Raw genomic sequence first — 15,092 nt, forward strand, 5'->3', positions numbered from 1 at the left:
TGAGTGACAACTCTATAAAAATTAATACAAATTGGTTATGCACATAGTTTTACAGTTTTAGTTTTACAACAAATCTGATTCTGTTGCTAGAACCCAGAAAATATATGTTGGAAATACTGTCCACCACACTCTTTGTGCAATGCATGCTAGTGTAACCTTTTTTATAATAGAACTGTGTTTATTTGAATGTGGAAGCTGCATTTACAGCACAGAATATAAGGATTCTTTCATCAAGGTCACCAATCATAGAATCATTCAGGTGGGAAACAACCTCAAAATCATCAGGTCCCACGGTTAACCCAGAACTGCCAAGTTCTGAAATAAACCATGTCCCTAACTGCCACCTCTACATGGCTTTTAAATACCTCCAGGGACTGGGACTTTACCACTTCACTGGGCAGCCTGTTCCAATGCTTGACAACCATCACAATGAAGAAATTTTTCCTATTGAAAATTTCCTTTATTGAATACTCCATCCAAATACATTTGCATACCTCTCACTTGTGTTATAAAACCCTTCCATATTAGGTTAGGTAGCACATGACTGCAGGTACAGTTGTTTAATGGTATGCATTGTGCAACTGGCTATTGAAAACACTCTTCTGATAACAGTAATAGCACACTATTTGAGGAACAACATATGATTCATGATGTAGTACAGTGGGAGATGGAGAGAAAAACATAGTCTGCTTCAATTCTCTTCTAAGTCTACAAGAATCTATATAAGTAATACAACACTTTATCTAGGAATATATAAATCTTTCTTGAGAAATATGACAAGTAACATTTGCAACAAAAAGAGGGAAGGTGCTGTGCTTCGCAGAAGAATGTTCTAATTTCTTACCCTGACTAGCTCAAGCTAGATATTTTATAGCCTGTTTAATCATGCAACTGTAGCAAAATCACATTTTAAAAAGGATACTTTCTCTGATTTTAGTAGTCCCAAACTATTTTTAAATTTTTACACTAGTAGAGTTAAGGAAGAATGATTTTTACTCAATAATATGTCAACACCAGAATCAGCCTTCCCATACAAATATTTCCAGTGCACAAATCAAAACCTAAAGCAACAAGTAGCTTACTTTCCACTCATCATACTTTACCAAAATCATACAAGGCACATTTAAATTTAGATGTTTAAGATTTTTGAAAGAGATAAATATAAAAATAGTGTTCACTTGCTAGTATAATATCATAATTTACACCTTATTTTTTTTCCTTCTTTTGCCTGATCAGATCTCAAAGTGTCTTGGTACAGCAAAGAGAAGGAGATCAAGCCATCACGGTTTTTTAGAATGACTCAATTTGAAGACACTTACCAGCTGGAGATTGCTGAAGCTTATCCAGAGGATGAAGGAATGTATACCTTTGTAGCGAGTAATTCCGTAGGCCAAGTGACCAGCACTGCTACCTTGAAGTTAGAAGGTACACTGTGCCATTAAAGAAGTTGTCTTGTTCAGGTCATGTTCCAATAATCATCTTAATATACACTGATGCTTATATGTGAGTGGTTGTCTGTCATGTTGTCTTTTAACTCAATTAATTGCTGCCATTTACAATGTCCACAGCATACATTTATGTCTCCAAAATATATGTTGTGAACAGAAAAAATGTATTTCAAGATTTTTTCATGTTCCATGCTCCCTTTTCATTTATTCTAGTCTTAGAATCTGTCATGCACCAAAGATGGTAAAATCCTTCTTTTAAATGGAAGTTTTTTGCTTGCACATTCTTTGATTTGCCTTGTGAAGACAATCTAGTAGGAGTTTTTGTATAAAATAAATTACTTTGAAAGTTTTGAAAAACATCTCAAATAGAGGTATGTAACAGGTACTCGGACAACTGAAAAGAAATACTTTACATTCATATGAATTGATGAAACACTAATCAAAGTTTTAGAGCAGAAATACTGTTTGAAGAATTTGCTGTTCTAGATTGTCCTTTATATTGTTTAATCATAAAAATTTTGTTTTCTTTTTGCAATAGATTTATAAATGATGAATGAAAACTAATTCATGCTGTTAAGTTGCAAGTTAGAAAAAAATCTTGAATGACACAGAAAATTCATTGTAGTGTAGGGTAAGAAATTAAAAGTTGGCATGCTTCTTTTCAGGATTTAAAAAGGTTGAAGAAGTTACATCAGAGTCCCCTTGGCATGTTTCTTCATCTGTTTCACTTAAGGAGGAATCTGTTGGCCAAAGGCCCACCTTTATCCAGCCTATTTCAAGCTGCAGGGTGTGCAGCGGGGAATCAGTCAGATTTCAAGCTAGAGTCTCTGGCAGGCCCAAACCAAAAATCCAGTGGTTTCATAATCAACAACTCATGTTGCCAAAAAAAGACTTAGTTTTCCACTTTGATGAGTCTACAGGCACAGCTATACTGATAATAGTAGATGCTTTCTTAGAGCATGCTGGCCAATACTCTTGCAAGGCAAGAAATAGTGCTGGAGAAACAACTTGTACAGCTACACTTACAGTGACTGCAGAAGGTAAAGCCCCATTTTTACTTCAAAGGGATTCAATTTGTTGCATACCACACTTTTATACTGTCACTAATTTTCTCTTGTTTCACACCTTTTCTTTCCCACCTAACTTTGATAGTACCCTCAGTAACCCAGCCACTCTCATTTCTTGTCTTTAAGCTGTAACATTTGGAAATTTTCAAGTTTGTGTCTCAATATAGGTCAAAGAATAGAAACACTTTGATGAAGGCATTCAGGATTTTAAAACAAGTGATTTGGTGATCTTTATAGCAGTGACTGAGGTATTTTGCAATATTCTGTAGGGAGAAAAAAAAGATAAAGAAAATACCTCCTTTTAAAGTGCTGTAAGTTTCCAATACTAAATTGGACCACTTTAGTGAAAGAAGAGACAAGCACCAACTGAGTATCAGCTGCATGACTAGCCAAGGCATCACTTGTCATACCATCATCCATGTGAATGGATAACTTCTGTGTCAACAGAGTAGTATGTGGCATGCTGTGTTTTCAAATGAAGATCATTCATTTTCATCCTCCATGCTGTTTGATTTTGTTCAGAGCATGGCCCAGTAAAGTTCTTTAGATACTAATGCTGTTGTTTTTGTTACTTGATTACACAGTGCAAGCCCTAGATAGGCAAAGTTCTGGGAAAGATGTAAGAGAGTCTATCCGGTCACAGGCTATATCAGAACTTCATGTTTCTCCTCACACAAAGAAGAACATTGAAACTTATCAAAAAGAATTTAAATCGGTGCAACAACCATCACAGGAATTGCATGTACAGGTTTTTGAAAGTGTATCAGAAAGTTTGACCATGAAGGCTACATCAACTGAAGAAATTAAAGCTGTGCACACATCAGTCCTTTCTCAAACATCTCAGAGCACCAAAGTCTCTACGACAACCTCTCAGGAGAAGACAGACGGCCCTCCAAAGATTCTCTTGCAACTCAGAGACTTAACTGTGAAATGTGGTGACACTGCTCAGTTCATATGTGCCTTAGAAAATGAATTCTATGACTTTCTTTGGGCCCATGAAGGTGAAAAGATAGAATTGTCTGAAAAATGGAAGATATCACAAAATGGAAATGTTCTTCTGCTCACAATCCTAAATGCCCAGCTGACAGATCAAGGACTGTACAGTTGTACCGTGTATAATGATTATGGAGGGACAACAACTTCTGCAATACTAACAGTCAAAGGTGGTTATCTGACTTTTAACATTATCACTTACTTTTTGCAGCTTCACTGTAACTGCCTAGAGCTCACTTATATTGCCTTTATTATCAGTATTTAATTGAAAAGCTCTAGTAATAATGCTCTGGGGTTTTTCCTCCACATTTACAGCTCTATTCATAAGTGACACATGCAGTAGTGGGAAGTTGGTACTGTAGCTTTTTGCCCCTTCTCATAAAATCACAGATGTCTCAAGCTCTTTATTCCTCATATCTTTCATGACATGCAGTGAGATGTAAATTTTTAGGAATTTTTATATTTTGGTAATTCCTGAAGCAGGAGTTTAAGGAAGAAAAGAATGTTAGATGCAATTTTGAATTAGATACTAGGTAATTTCAAACTCCAGCATGTTTCCAACAAATCCAAGATTCCAATTCCAAATTTAGCAATATAAGTTAACGTACTTGAAAGGATTAATGGGTAAAAGTATTGCATTACTGCAATAATGAACTGTCTTCTACCTTTCACTCTCCCTAATATATAAGTATTTACTTTTTACTTTTTGCTTAAACTCCTACCTCTTCCTGACATCCAGGTATTAAAATGTTAGTAGTGTTACTACTAGTGAAGATCCAAAAATGTGTTATCATTACAGGTGATAGTATTTTTGATTAGTTCAAAGGAATCAAGACCAGAAAACTAAGATGATTAATGAGAAAGGCATTGACCCTGTTGATTTCACTCTTAATTACTGAAATTTCTTTCTTCACTGTAGAGCTGTCAAGAGCACTTTACATAATCTTCTGTTGCTACTTTCCAAACCAAGGCTCTAAATTAGAAGCAAAGACATGCTTTTTTTAGTCATTGTGGATCAAGACTTGGTCCCATGAAAGACCCATAGGCTTAACTGCTACCTAGAATTAGCCTAAGAGGAATAGAGCTCTTAAATGTGCAATTGCTCATGTTTAATAGCACTGTTTTAGCACTAATATATGGCATATTCTATCAATACTAATTACTGGGGCTTTCCCCCATAAGAATAAGGGTTTTTTTTATTCGTGCAAAACATCTGACCTAATCCTTTTCCTAACTTTATTCTTACCTAGCAAAAGAAGCACAAACCAAAGCAGTAACAAAAATTACTCTTGAATCAGATACTAAAAGCTTTAAAGCAGCTAAAGATTGTCAGTTTAAAGCATCTGAAGTTAAGCAAGAATCTTCAAAGAAAACCTCAAGCTTGTTTATATCTACATCCCAAAGACCACATGAAACTGAGAAGCAAAGAAACAGAGTATACTATCCTGATGTTGTGCCTTGTGAAGACATCACAGAAACTGACGCCAAAGCACCAGAGTTTCTTGAAACTCTGCCTCCAGAAACCACTGTAAAAGAAGGAGATGATGTTTTTCTCTTTTGCATAATGAAAGGTGTGCCTACACCTTGCATAGTCTGGCTGTGCAATCAGCTAATAGTTGAGGAGTCTGCACTGTGTTCCATAAAACACGATGGGCCATTGTGCAGTTTAAGATTGTTGAAAGTTGGTCAGGACCACGAGGGTATATACAAGTGCAGAATAGTTAACCCTGCAGGACAAGCCGAGTGCAGCACCCATCTGAAAGTGACAGGTTGGCAACTGCATGTTCCTTCCAAGTATCAATTCCTCATGCATAGCATCACAATTGCATTCCACTATATTCATTCCCTAGGAGATGATAAAGAACGAGAAGTGTCTCATTAGTCTGTGGATTGTTGAATGTTTTCTTCAGGGATTTACGCATGATAAAGGCATGTTGTTTTAGAAACTTTCCCCCACCCTGCAAAAAGAAAGCAAATCTTATAGAAAAATGTACATTGAAAACAAGTTTGAAAATATTTGATTACTCTATTCTCAAAATTTATCAAGTGTTTGAATTGTTTGGCATGCATTTATGTGTGTGTGTATGTGTGTGTATGTATATGTGAATTTATGTCTATTTGCAAAATAGATTGGACATTTTTACTATATAAAGTGTTGATTGGCACATTTAACAACTATAGCTCAAAAACCCTTGTCTTTTTTATTCTAGCTCCTGAAAAAATTGTTCACGAGAAGCTAGAGGAAGAGGTTGAAATGGAAGTGAAAGGTACAATCACCAATGAGAATAATTAGTACCAGTAATTAGTAATGTTGTGAAAAGGTTTTTTCACCTGCCATGAAGTGTCTGATGGGGAAAGACACACTTTAAAGCATATTGGAACATGTTGCATGTTTGTTTTGATATGCAAAGGGTTACTTGCATTATAGGGTTATTCAAGTTTTAAAATATGTTTAAAACTTCAAATCTATAATTGTGCAGCCATATTTTTAACTTTTACTTCATGCTTTGCAGCTGTTCACAGAGCTCTTATATGTTCAATTTCCTTTTGAATGCATGGAATAGTTTACTTCAGAAGGAAGTTATAAAAATCTTAATTGTATTACTTTTAAACAAGTTAGCAGCCTAACATTAATCGGTTCAATGGACACTGTTGGATGGATAGATGAAGTTTACTAGACAGCATTTGTTGTTTAGGTTATGTGAAAGCTACACATTCCCATTGATTCCTTGCACTTTTTTTTACATACATTAATTCATCATTATACATCTCTTACCCTGGCTTGCAGATAGCATAAGTGGTTCATGTTGCTTGCTTTTTCCCCCCGTGCATAACACTGTGAAGTTAGTGGCTGTATTAGTTCGAATAAACGCCTTCTCATTACGTTACTTACTTTTTAAAAAATATATTTCAAACTACTTTTTTCAATTGTTTGAACATATCTACAAATAGAGGGGTCAGAAAGGGCGTTTATTCTACTGTCTGCAAGTCAGGTAAGATTTTCTTCTTTGCCACCCAAAGACACACAGCTTTTCCAGGCAACAAAAATATACACGCAGAAGAACATGTTATTTTGAAATTCTTTTTTTGCTTGTTCAAGAAGAAATTTCCACAGTCTGAAGAAAGAACAGACAACGAACGATTTTCGTGTCAATCTTTAAAACAGAGCAAGGCGTTGCGTTTATTCGAACAAATATGGTGAGTGAATTACTTTTTTTTCCTGGGTGTGTGATGAAATCTGTTGCATGCCCATTTTTTATTTCAATCTATTGCTACTTTTTTACAAACAGGTGGTAGGCAGAGCCTCACATGTTGTAATCCAGTCTCCTTCTCTTGCAGAACAGCACAGCGTGGTGGACTTCGGGGGACGCGGCACGGCGGCGGTGCTGGCTTGTCCCCAGCACCGCAAACCCATCTTCACACAGGGACTGAAGTGCAGCTCTGTCCTGGAGGGGGACCCTGCATTCTTCCTGTGCAAGCTCGTGGCATGCCCAGCCCCGCACATGGCCTGGTTCCACAACAACCGGCCCGTCCTGCAGGACCGCCGCAAGGTGATCCGCACCGAGAGCACAGAGCACACGCACTGCGCCAGCCTGGAGCTGCGGGACGTGCGGGAGCGCGACGCCGGCAGCTACCGCGTGTTCGCCATCAACAGCGAGGGCTCGGCCGAGTCCACGGCCTCGCTGCTGGTGGCGCGGCGCGGGGAGCGGCGGGGCTCGGGGCTCGCCGGGAGAGCGCAGTGCGTGCGGCAGAGCTGGGAGTGCCTGCTGCAGCAGCGGCGGGAGGACCGGCTGCGGGTGGTGCTCCGCTGCACCGGCTCGCCCTTTGACAAGGGGCAGGAGCCCGAGCCTGGGGACCTCTCCCCGGGCCGGGCCATGGTGCGGACCATCCGCTTCCAGGGCCTGCCGCTGGCGGGGCCTTGCCGCCCGGGGCTGGCGCGCAGTAGGGAGCACAGGGGCACGGTGGTTAATGCTGAGGAGCTGCTGGATGAGGAGATCCGATGGAAGCTGCAGAGGCTGCGAGAAGCAAAGAGGGCAGCGCTCAAAAAGAAGCAGGAATCCCTCATGTCCATGCCCCAGGAGGGCCCTCCTGGGAAGCCCAGCCCACTTAAGGTGGCTGCCAAAATGGTTGGCGCAAAGCCCGTCACAGTGCAGGTAGTGAAGCAATACGCCAGGCCCAAGGCCCTGGGGGAGAGATGGCAGGGGCAAGGTGGGCTCCTGGAGCCCTGCCCACCCCTCTTTGTACAGGAGATCAGGCCTCAGGAAATTGTCGAGGGACAAAGATGCGCGTTCTCCTGCCTCTTCCACGGCCGCCCACAGCCCACCGTCACTTGGTACAACAATGACAAGCCCGTGGGGCGCATCCAGGGCACTGCTGTTCACACCACAGGGTGCTGCTCCACGCTGACCTTCCCATCCGTGCTCCCACAGCACGGTGGCACTGTCACCTGTGTGATCTTCAACCCGCTGGGCACAGTCAGCACCTCAGCTGGACTCCACGTGAGGCAGCGAATGCCAGCCTATAGGTACACAAAGAAGGAAAGGGAGGAGATGGAAGTGGAGGAGAAGAAAGTAGAGGAGAAGGTGAAGGAGGAAGGAAGGGAGAAAGAGAAGAAAGAAGAGGAGAAAGTGAAGGAGGAGGAGGAAGAAGTTGGTTTGGCCTTTGCAGCAGAGAAGGAACTGCCACATGCAATTCCAAACTTAGACTTGCTGTCGTTGCCTGTGGAAATCAAAATCACTGCTCCCACTCCAACGCCAGAGCAAGACACAGAGCTAAGGGAAACGCCTCGACTCTCTCCAGAGCGGGCTACTTCCACGATAAAGCACAAATTTAAATTTTCATTTGATATGGGAAATGAACCACCCCAAATTGTGACAGAAGCCCCTGCACATATTCATTGCCATGAAGGGGAGGAAGTGGTGTTGGAGTGTGCTGTGTCTGGGCAGCCCCCACCAGCTGTGCACTGGTCCTTGAATGGCCAGAGCCTCTCTGGCAGTGAGAGACTGAGGTTTGAAGAAGGCAAGAATGGCACACACCGCTTACACCTTCAAGATGTCTCTGTCACAGATGCTGGGCGATACTGCTGTGTGGCCACAAACGTGGCTGGAACAGCACAGACTGCCTCTGAGCTGACAGTGCAGCCCAGTGCACCCAAGCTGTATGGCAAGGGTGGAGGCACTGAGGAGGAACTGCCTGCCGTGGACCATGTTCTCTGCCACCAAGGCCTCAGCATACTTGGGAAGGATGAAGAGGAACAAATCGCATGCCCCAAGGAAGAGGAGGCCCACCTACCCTGGTCCCTGAGGTTGTCTCCACCTCCTGGTGAGCAGCTGGAAGATTGTGAAGAAACATCTCACATCAGGGAAAGTGGGATAGAGGAAACAATGGTGCTGGATATCACAGAAGTCTATACAAGGCAAGAAATGAGCAATACAGAAGAAAGGGTGAGTTATACAGATGATATTTCTGAGATGAGGCAGCACAGGGGAAAAGCTGTCTCTGAGGAGTGCAGCTTTGGAATTGATACCACTGAACTGCACCCTACCATATCCAGGGAAGGATGCGAACTGGTGGCCAAAGACTCAGGTCACTTTTCTGAGGAGCTGGAGCCTGAAGGAGGCAAGGTGCTACCACATACAGATACTCTGTCCTGGGACATCTTGAAGTCACCGTTTATGGAAGTGCAAGGGCAAACACATGCCCCTGAGCAGTCTGCTCTGGCAGAGGAGTGTACGGATGTATCATTTATGGAAGTGCAAGAACAAACATATGCCCCTGAGCAGTCTGCTCTGTCAGGGGAGTGTAAGGATTTATCATTTATGGAAGGGCAAGAACAAACACATGCCCCTGAGCAGTCTGCTCTGGTAAAAGAAGGTAAGAACTTGTCATTTATGGAAGTGCAAGAACCAACACATGCCCCTGAGCAGTCTGCTTTGGCAAGGGAGTGTAAGGTTTCACAAATTTTCATTCCTATATCACCTGTGGTGCAAGACGGAAGTGATGTCTGCACGGAGTGTGATGCCCCTGCCTGGGAGGCAGTGACTCCTGATGTGCCTCTTGTAGAAGAGCCAAGTGTGCCCCACCTGCAGGACCACATTGCAAGCACCCCCACAAAGGAGGAGTTTGGCTTTTATGAATTCTATGCAGGAGAGCAGCAGGAGGAAGAGGACAAGGAGCAAGAGAGATCAGTTGATATTGAACAGAATATTAAAGCTGATGATAATCTTTGTGAAGAAGAAGTGATTGATGATGGTGATGCCACACACTGGGAAATACAAAGTGGCAGGCAAATGCTGCAAGAAATGGAGTCTGATGCATGCAGCCCTCCTTTGGATCTAATCCCCAGTCCTCCTGGCATAGAAAACTCAGGTCGGGTTTTTACTGAGGAAGCTGAAGTTCATGTGGAAGAAGTGCATTTCAGAGAGCAGCTGCTGCCATCTGAGCCTGACGCTGAGATCACATTTGATCTGAAGAAGTTTGCAGAGCCATTCCCAGCTGCAGAGACGGTGTACACAGAACAGGCACAAGACCCCACAGCATTGGAAAATGTGGAGGTCATCTCTGGGATCATCTCCCCTGTGCACCAAAGGGATATGCTTGAGGAAGAGATGTCTCTGAGTGAGGAGCTGCGTCAGAGCTACAGGATGCAGCAGGAGGAGGTTGATGCCCAGGAAGAGGAAGAGCCCAGAGAAATCACAACAGCTGATTTGCAAACTCCTAATGGAGACCTCGGCAGCATCATGATATCTGCTGAAGAGGGACATTCTGCTGAAGAAGTTCAGGAGTCAAAGATGAGTGGAGAGGACTCACTTCAGGAAAAAATTAATGAATTTCTAGTGGAGCCCACACCAGGTTTCCAAAGAGGAATTCAGGAAACACATGTGTGGGAGAGTGGGGAACGACTAGAGACCACAGACTCCCAGAGTGACAGCTTCATTATGGACTTGAAAAAAGCTGCACATGAAAAGAAACCCCAGGCTGGGCATCAGACTGAGGAAGATGGTGGTTCTGGGACAGAAAAGGTCTTTGAGCCAGGCATGAGCAGCTTCACCTGTGAGATGGAAAGCACAGATTCTCCTGAGGAGATCAGAGACATCCAACAGGAACCAAACACAACGAAGGGCTTCTCTTTTGGGAAACTCATACTTGGGTTAGTAAAGGATAATCCTGTAGCACAGAAGGAGCAAAGGAAGGAGTCTTGGGACAAGAAGAAGACTCCCACTGAGGAAGCCTCTGAGAATAGCCTGGATGGAGAAGAAATGTGGGAGGATACTTCTGCAGGCCCAGAGCCCAGTGCTGTTCAAATCTCAGAGCTGGAGCCTGATTTGTCCTTGGCTAATTATTTAAGATCCACTGGGATATATGAAACTCCAGCTCTCAAAGGTACAGTTCAGAAGGAGCAGCAAGAAACTATAACTTCTCTGGAAGTGGAGGAGGTTACCTTCAGCATGGTTTATGATTATTACAACAACCATCAGGAACTTGCCCGGCCCTTCTCTCCTGAGTCAGAAATGTCTATAGAGCTGGAGAGTGGCAGTAGAGAGGAGTCACCTGATTCAGACCGCTTCTACACACCTCCCTCCTCCGTGGAAATCTTTGAAACCGCTTCATCCGCATCCTACCACACGCCACTCAGCACACCCGAGTGCTACTCCACACCGTCGGAGGGCTCAGGGTACAGCACGCCCCCTGAGCGCTACTCCACACCGTCCGAGGGCTCAGTGTACAGCATGGCCCCTGAGCACTACTCCACGCCTTTCAGGAATTCAAAATGCAACACACCCTCCGAGCAATATTTCACACCCTTTGAGGGGCCCTACTCTGCATCAGGAGACAGTACGCCACCAGAACGCTACCGGACACCCACTGGGGAGTACATGGATGCACTGGCCATGCTGCCCCTCTGTGAGAGGAGGCATCAGCCTCCAGACCTGCCCCAGGCAAACGGGTTTATGACCCCCTGTGAAGCCCTGGAGCCATCGGGCAGGGACATGCCACCAGCATTCCTCAAGGCGTTGAGCGGGAGGAGGTTGTATGAGGGCAGCACCCTGATGTTTGTGGCTGAGGTGGTGGGTGTGCCCAAGCCAGGAGTGAAGTGGTATCATAATAAGTCACTGCTGGAGCAGGATGAGAGAGTGCAAATAGAGAAGGATGGGGACAAATATATTCTAGAAATTACTAATGTCCAGAACGCCGATGAAGGACAGTATCTGTGCCATGCAGTGAACATTGTTGGGGAAGCTAAAAGTATTGCAGAGGTGGAAGTTTTGCCTGAAGATGGGCGATCACTGGCACTTCCACCCCCTGTCACCCACCAGCATGTAATACACTTTGACATGGAGCAAAACACATCTTCTAGGTCCCCTTCACCACAGGAAATCCTCCTGGAAGTGGAGCTGGATGAAAATGAAGTGAAAGAGTTTGAGAAGCAGGTCAAAATAATAACCAGTCCTGAGTTTAGCCCAGACAAGAAGAGCATGGTGGTTTCCCTAGATGTACTTCCACTTGCCTTGTTAGAACAAGCTGCAGGCTTGGCAGCAGGGGAAAATGAGGATGTAAAAATTGATTTCCAAGTAACTGAAATGCCTCCACGCTTCGCTGTGCCCATTACAGATATCAAGGTGACAGAAGGCTTGGATGCAGTTTTTGAGTGTGTTGTGACAGGTACTCCTGTCCCACTAGTTCAGTGGTTCAGAGGTGACACGTGTGTGACACCTGGCACAGGGAAGTATGATGTGAGTCAGAAGGAGGGTCTTCACAGTCTGAAGATCCAAACTGTAGAACCTTCTGATGGTGGCTTGTATCGCTGTTGGGCAATGAATAGGCTGGGAGAAGCAACTTGCAGAGGCTCCCTTGTGGTCATGGCTCAGCAGGAAGCAAATGCAATGAGCAGTGAGAGAGTCACAGGCTGTGAACCACACAGGTCCCAGAAGTGCGACTTGCTTTTGAGTAAGACTGTGAGCCCAGGCGACCAGTCAGAAATAGAGCTGGAATTTGAGTTTGAGCCACACAGAGATGACTCAGAAAAAGCGATCCAACTGCTTGCAGTGACTCAAGAAGAGCAGGAAGTGGAAGGGGAGAAGCGTGTCAACATTAATTTTGATGTATTTGCAGAGCCATCTGAAGAGGAACGGGTTGAGTTTAGGGCAGAGGACTCGGAGAACTGCAGCTTTGAGTTCCAGGTCACAGAATTTCCTCCCAGATTTGTGAGGCTCATTTCTGACTACAGTACATTTGTGGGTGCCTCAGCAAGCTTCCAGTGTCTCGTGACTGGTTCCCCCCATCCGAGTGTCTGCTGGTACAAGGATGGGGTGTTGTTGGAAGGGGATAGGTACTGTGCACAGGAAGAGCAGAACGGCTTGCACAGTCTCACTATTGAAAACCTGACTCAAAGTGACAGTGGGCAGTACAAATGTATAGCCACTAACAGGGCAGGAACTGCTGAGACTTGTGCTGTGTTAACATTATACTAAATTTCTGTAATTTATTTCAGAATCTGTCTTGAAATACTAAGTGTTTTTATGATGTTGTTCACTGCAGGTAAAAATGCAGCACTCATTTTAGGGGCATTGTTTTCATCTCTTTAAGGATGAAAACCACTCTGGGCATATTTGTGTTTCACTTAGATTTGCCTTCTTCAGGGAATTTAAGTGAGATTTAATCCATGCATAGATTTTGTGCACTGAAGGATATTTCAGGCTCCTTCTATGCTCCTTGCTCATTCTTGTAAAGATATTTTAATTGGCACTCATTTGCGTAGGAGTAACTTTTTTGTATAATGTACATATACCTGCGTGTCTGTAACAGTGCAATCACTATTGTTTTATGTAGGCCAAAAATCACCTGAAAATGTAGACACCACCTTTTTCTTGTAACTTAGAGGTATGGAGCTCTAACTTATGTTTGCTGTTTAGTTTGGGTATAGTTCTGTTAAAGAACTCCATAAATTGGTATTCCCCCTTCTCACAATGTTGTGGCAGAACATGATTCAAATCCTGTTTACGGTTTCTATCACTGCAAAATTATTACATCTGTGGGCCTCTTTGTACTGACTCATGGAATTAAATGCCTTTTTTAAGTCAATGAAATTATGCTGCTGCAAAGAAAAGCAGAACAATGGGAAGACAAATGAAAATTTTGTAATAGTAGAGACTGGACAGGATTTTCTTCTCTATTACCAAGTAATAAACATGAAAGCATGTTTTGTACTGTATTTTTAGGAGTTTAAGGGAAAGGAGAAAGGGAGCATAATAATAACAAATTATGTTACTGTAAATTCATTAAAATAATTTTCCTTGTCCCTATAGTCCAGTGTCATTCGTAAAAAATGCATAGTAGTAAAAAAAGTAAGATTTTTTAATGCAGTATTCTTGTTTCACATTAGAACTACATTTCTACATATTTTTTTTCTTTCTCTCTTTTTTTATCATTAAGAACAGTTAAGTGTGCTATGTATCGAGATGACCAGAAATAAGGGGAATATATTCAGCTGTTATATGTGGCATTTTCTCAGCACTGGAGATTTTTACATTACTGTTCGCAATGTGAATATATATTTTCATATTTAAAGTAATGCTAATATTTAGGAAGAATCAGAAGTAACTGACATAATTAAACCAGAATTAAATCCATCTTACAAAACAATGATAAATTGTTTAAGAAAGATCTTCTAAATGGAAGAAAGTTATTAATTAATGTTTCTCAGAAAATAAATGACTCTCTAATGCACATACCAGCTTTCCAGTCATCTATATGTGAAGGTGAGATCTTGAGTTCAAGATCCCTAAGCAAAAATTAGTTTTACTTTGTTTACCTGTTAATGAGATTCTTCCAGTTATTTACAAATTGCTGTCAGTTGCCTTGCTTTAAGCAGAATGGTGATTTTAAGCATAAAAACCATTCCTGTAGTATGTTCAGTTACATTCATACGATTTCTTGCTTCTGAGTTTGATGTGCCCTCAGAGTGAGACCACTGTGTCTCAAAAAATCTGTTATCTTCTAAGACTATCGCATCACTCACCTGGGACAGTAATTTTTTGATCAAAAGATTTACCTTGCCCAATCGTGTTGCCTAATATAAATTTAAAGTCAGGAGTGGCAAGTTCTAATGACCCAGTACCCAGGGAAAATAACTGAAGTGTTTAGGTTAATGCAAATGTGTCACTCCAGTGTCTTCTTAGTCCTAACCCCTTGATAAATACTTAAGATTTGTATGTTAAAAGGCAGAGCTAATTGTGCTTTCTGACAGGTAATGGTGGTAGGAAAGAGAAGCATGACTGTCTGACCCAATGTTGTGCTGGGGAAAGAATTACTCCCTGATGTGTCTTTAATCCATTCCTCGTGTAGATGTGTAGCATTAACTGATTCATTAGACAGCAGAGGTCCTTAGGGAGGCTGGCGTGATTTGTCTGATCTATGTCAGCTGTGACATGAGGGGTCTTTTAGTTCCAAAGGCAAAGACGTCAGAGGCCCTTTGATTAGGTCTTGCGCAATTGTGAAGTGTGTTTATTTTGCATGTAAATCTGAATATTTTTAGCAGAAAGAGGCCCATAACTTGGTTTTGGAGCCATAAGCCACACAGGTC

The 15,092-nt window shown here is 42.6% G+C and overlaps 1 protein-coding gene across 1 annotated transcript in view; it reads left to right on the forward strand.

The window, feature by feature from the left end:
• The window catches only part of TTN (titin), a 237,978-nt gene that overhangs the window by 31,565 nt on the left and 191,321 nt on the right, over positions 1 to 15,092 (forward strand). Inside the window, 3 exon segments of the mRNA XM_063399870.1 lie at positions 1,237 to 1,425; positions 5,719 to 5,775; positions 13,977 to 13,999. Coding sequence (XP_063255940.1) covers positions 1,237 to 1,425; positions 5,719 to 5,775; positions 13,977 to 13,999 — 269 coding nt within the window.

The sequence above is a fragment of the Prinia subflava genome, chromosome 6 (genome assembly GCF_021018805.1).
Source record: "Prinia subflava isolate CZ2003 ecotype Zambia chromosome 6, Cam_Psub_1.2, whole genome shotgun sequence".
Lineage (NCBI taxonomy): Eukaryota > Metazoa > Chordata > Aves > Passeriformes > Cisticolidae > Prinia > Prinia subflava.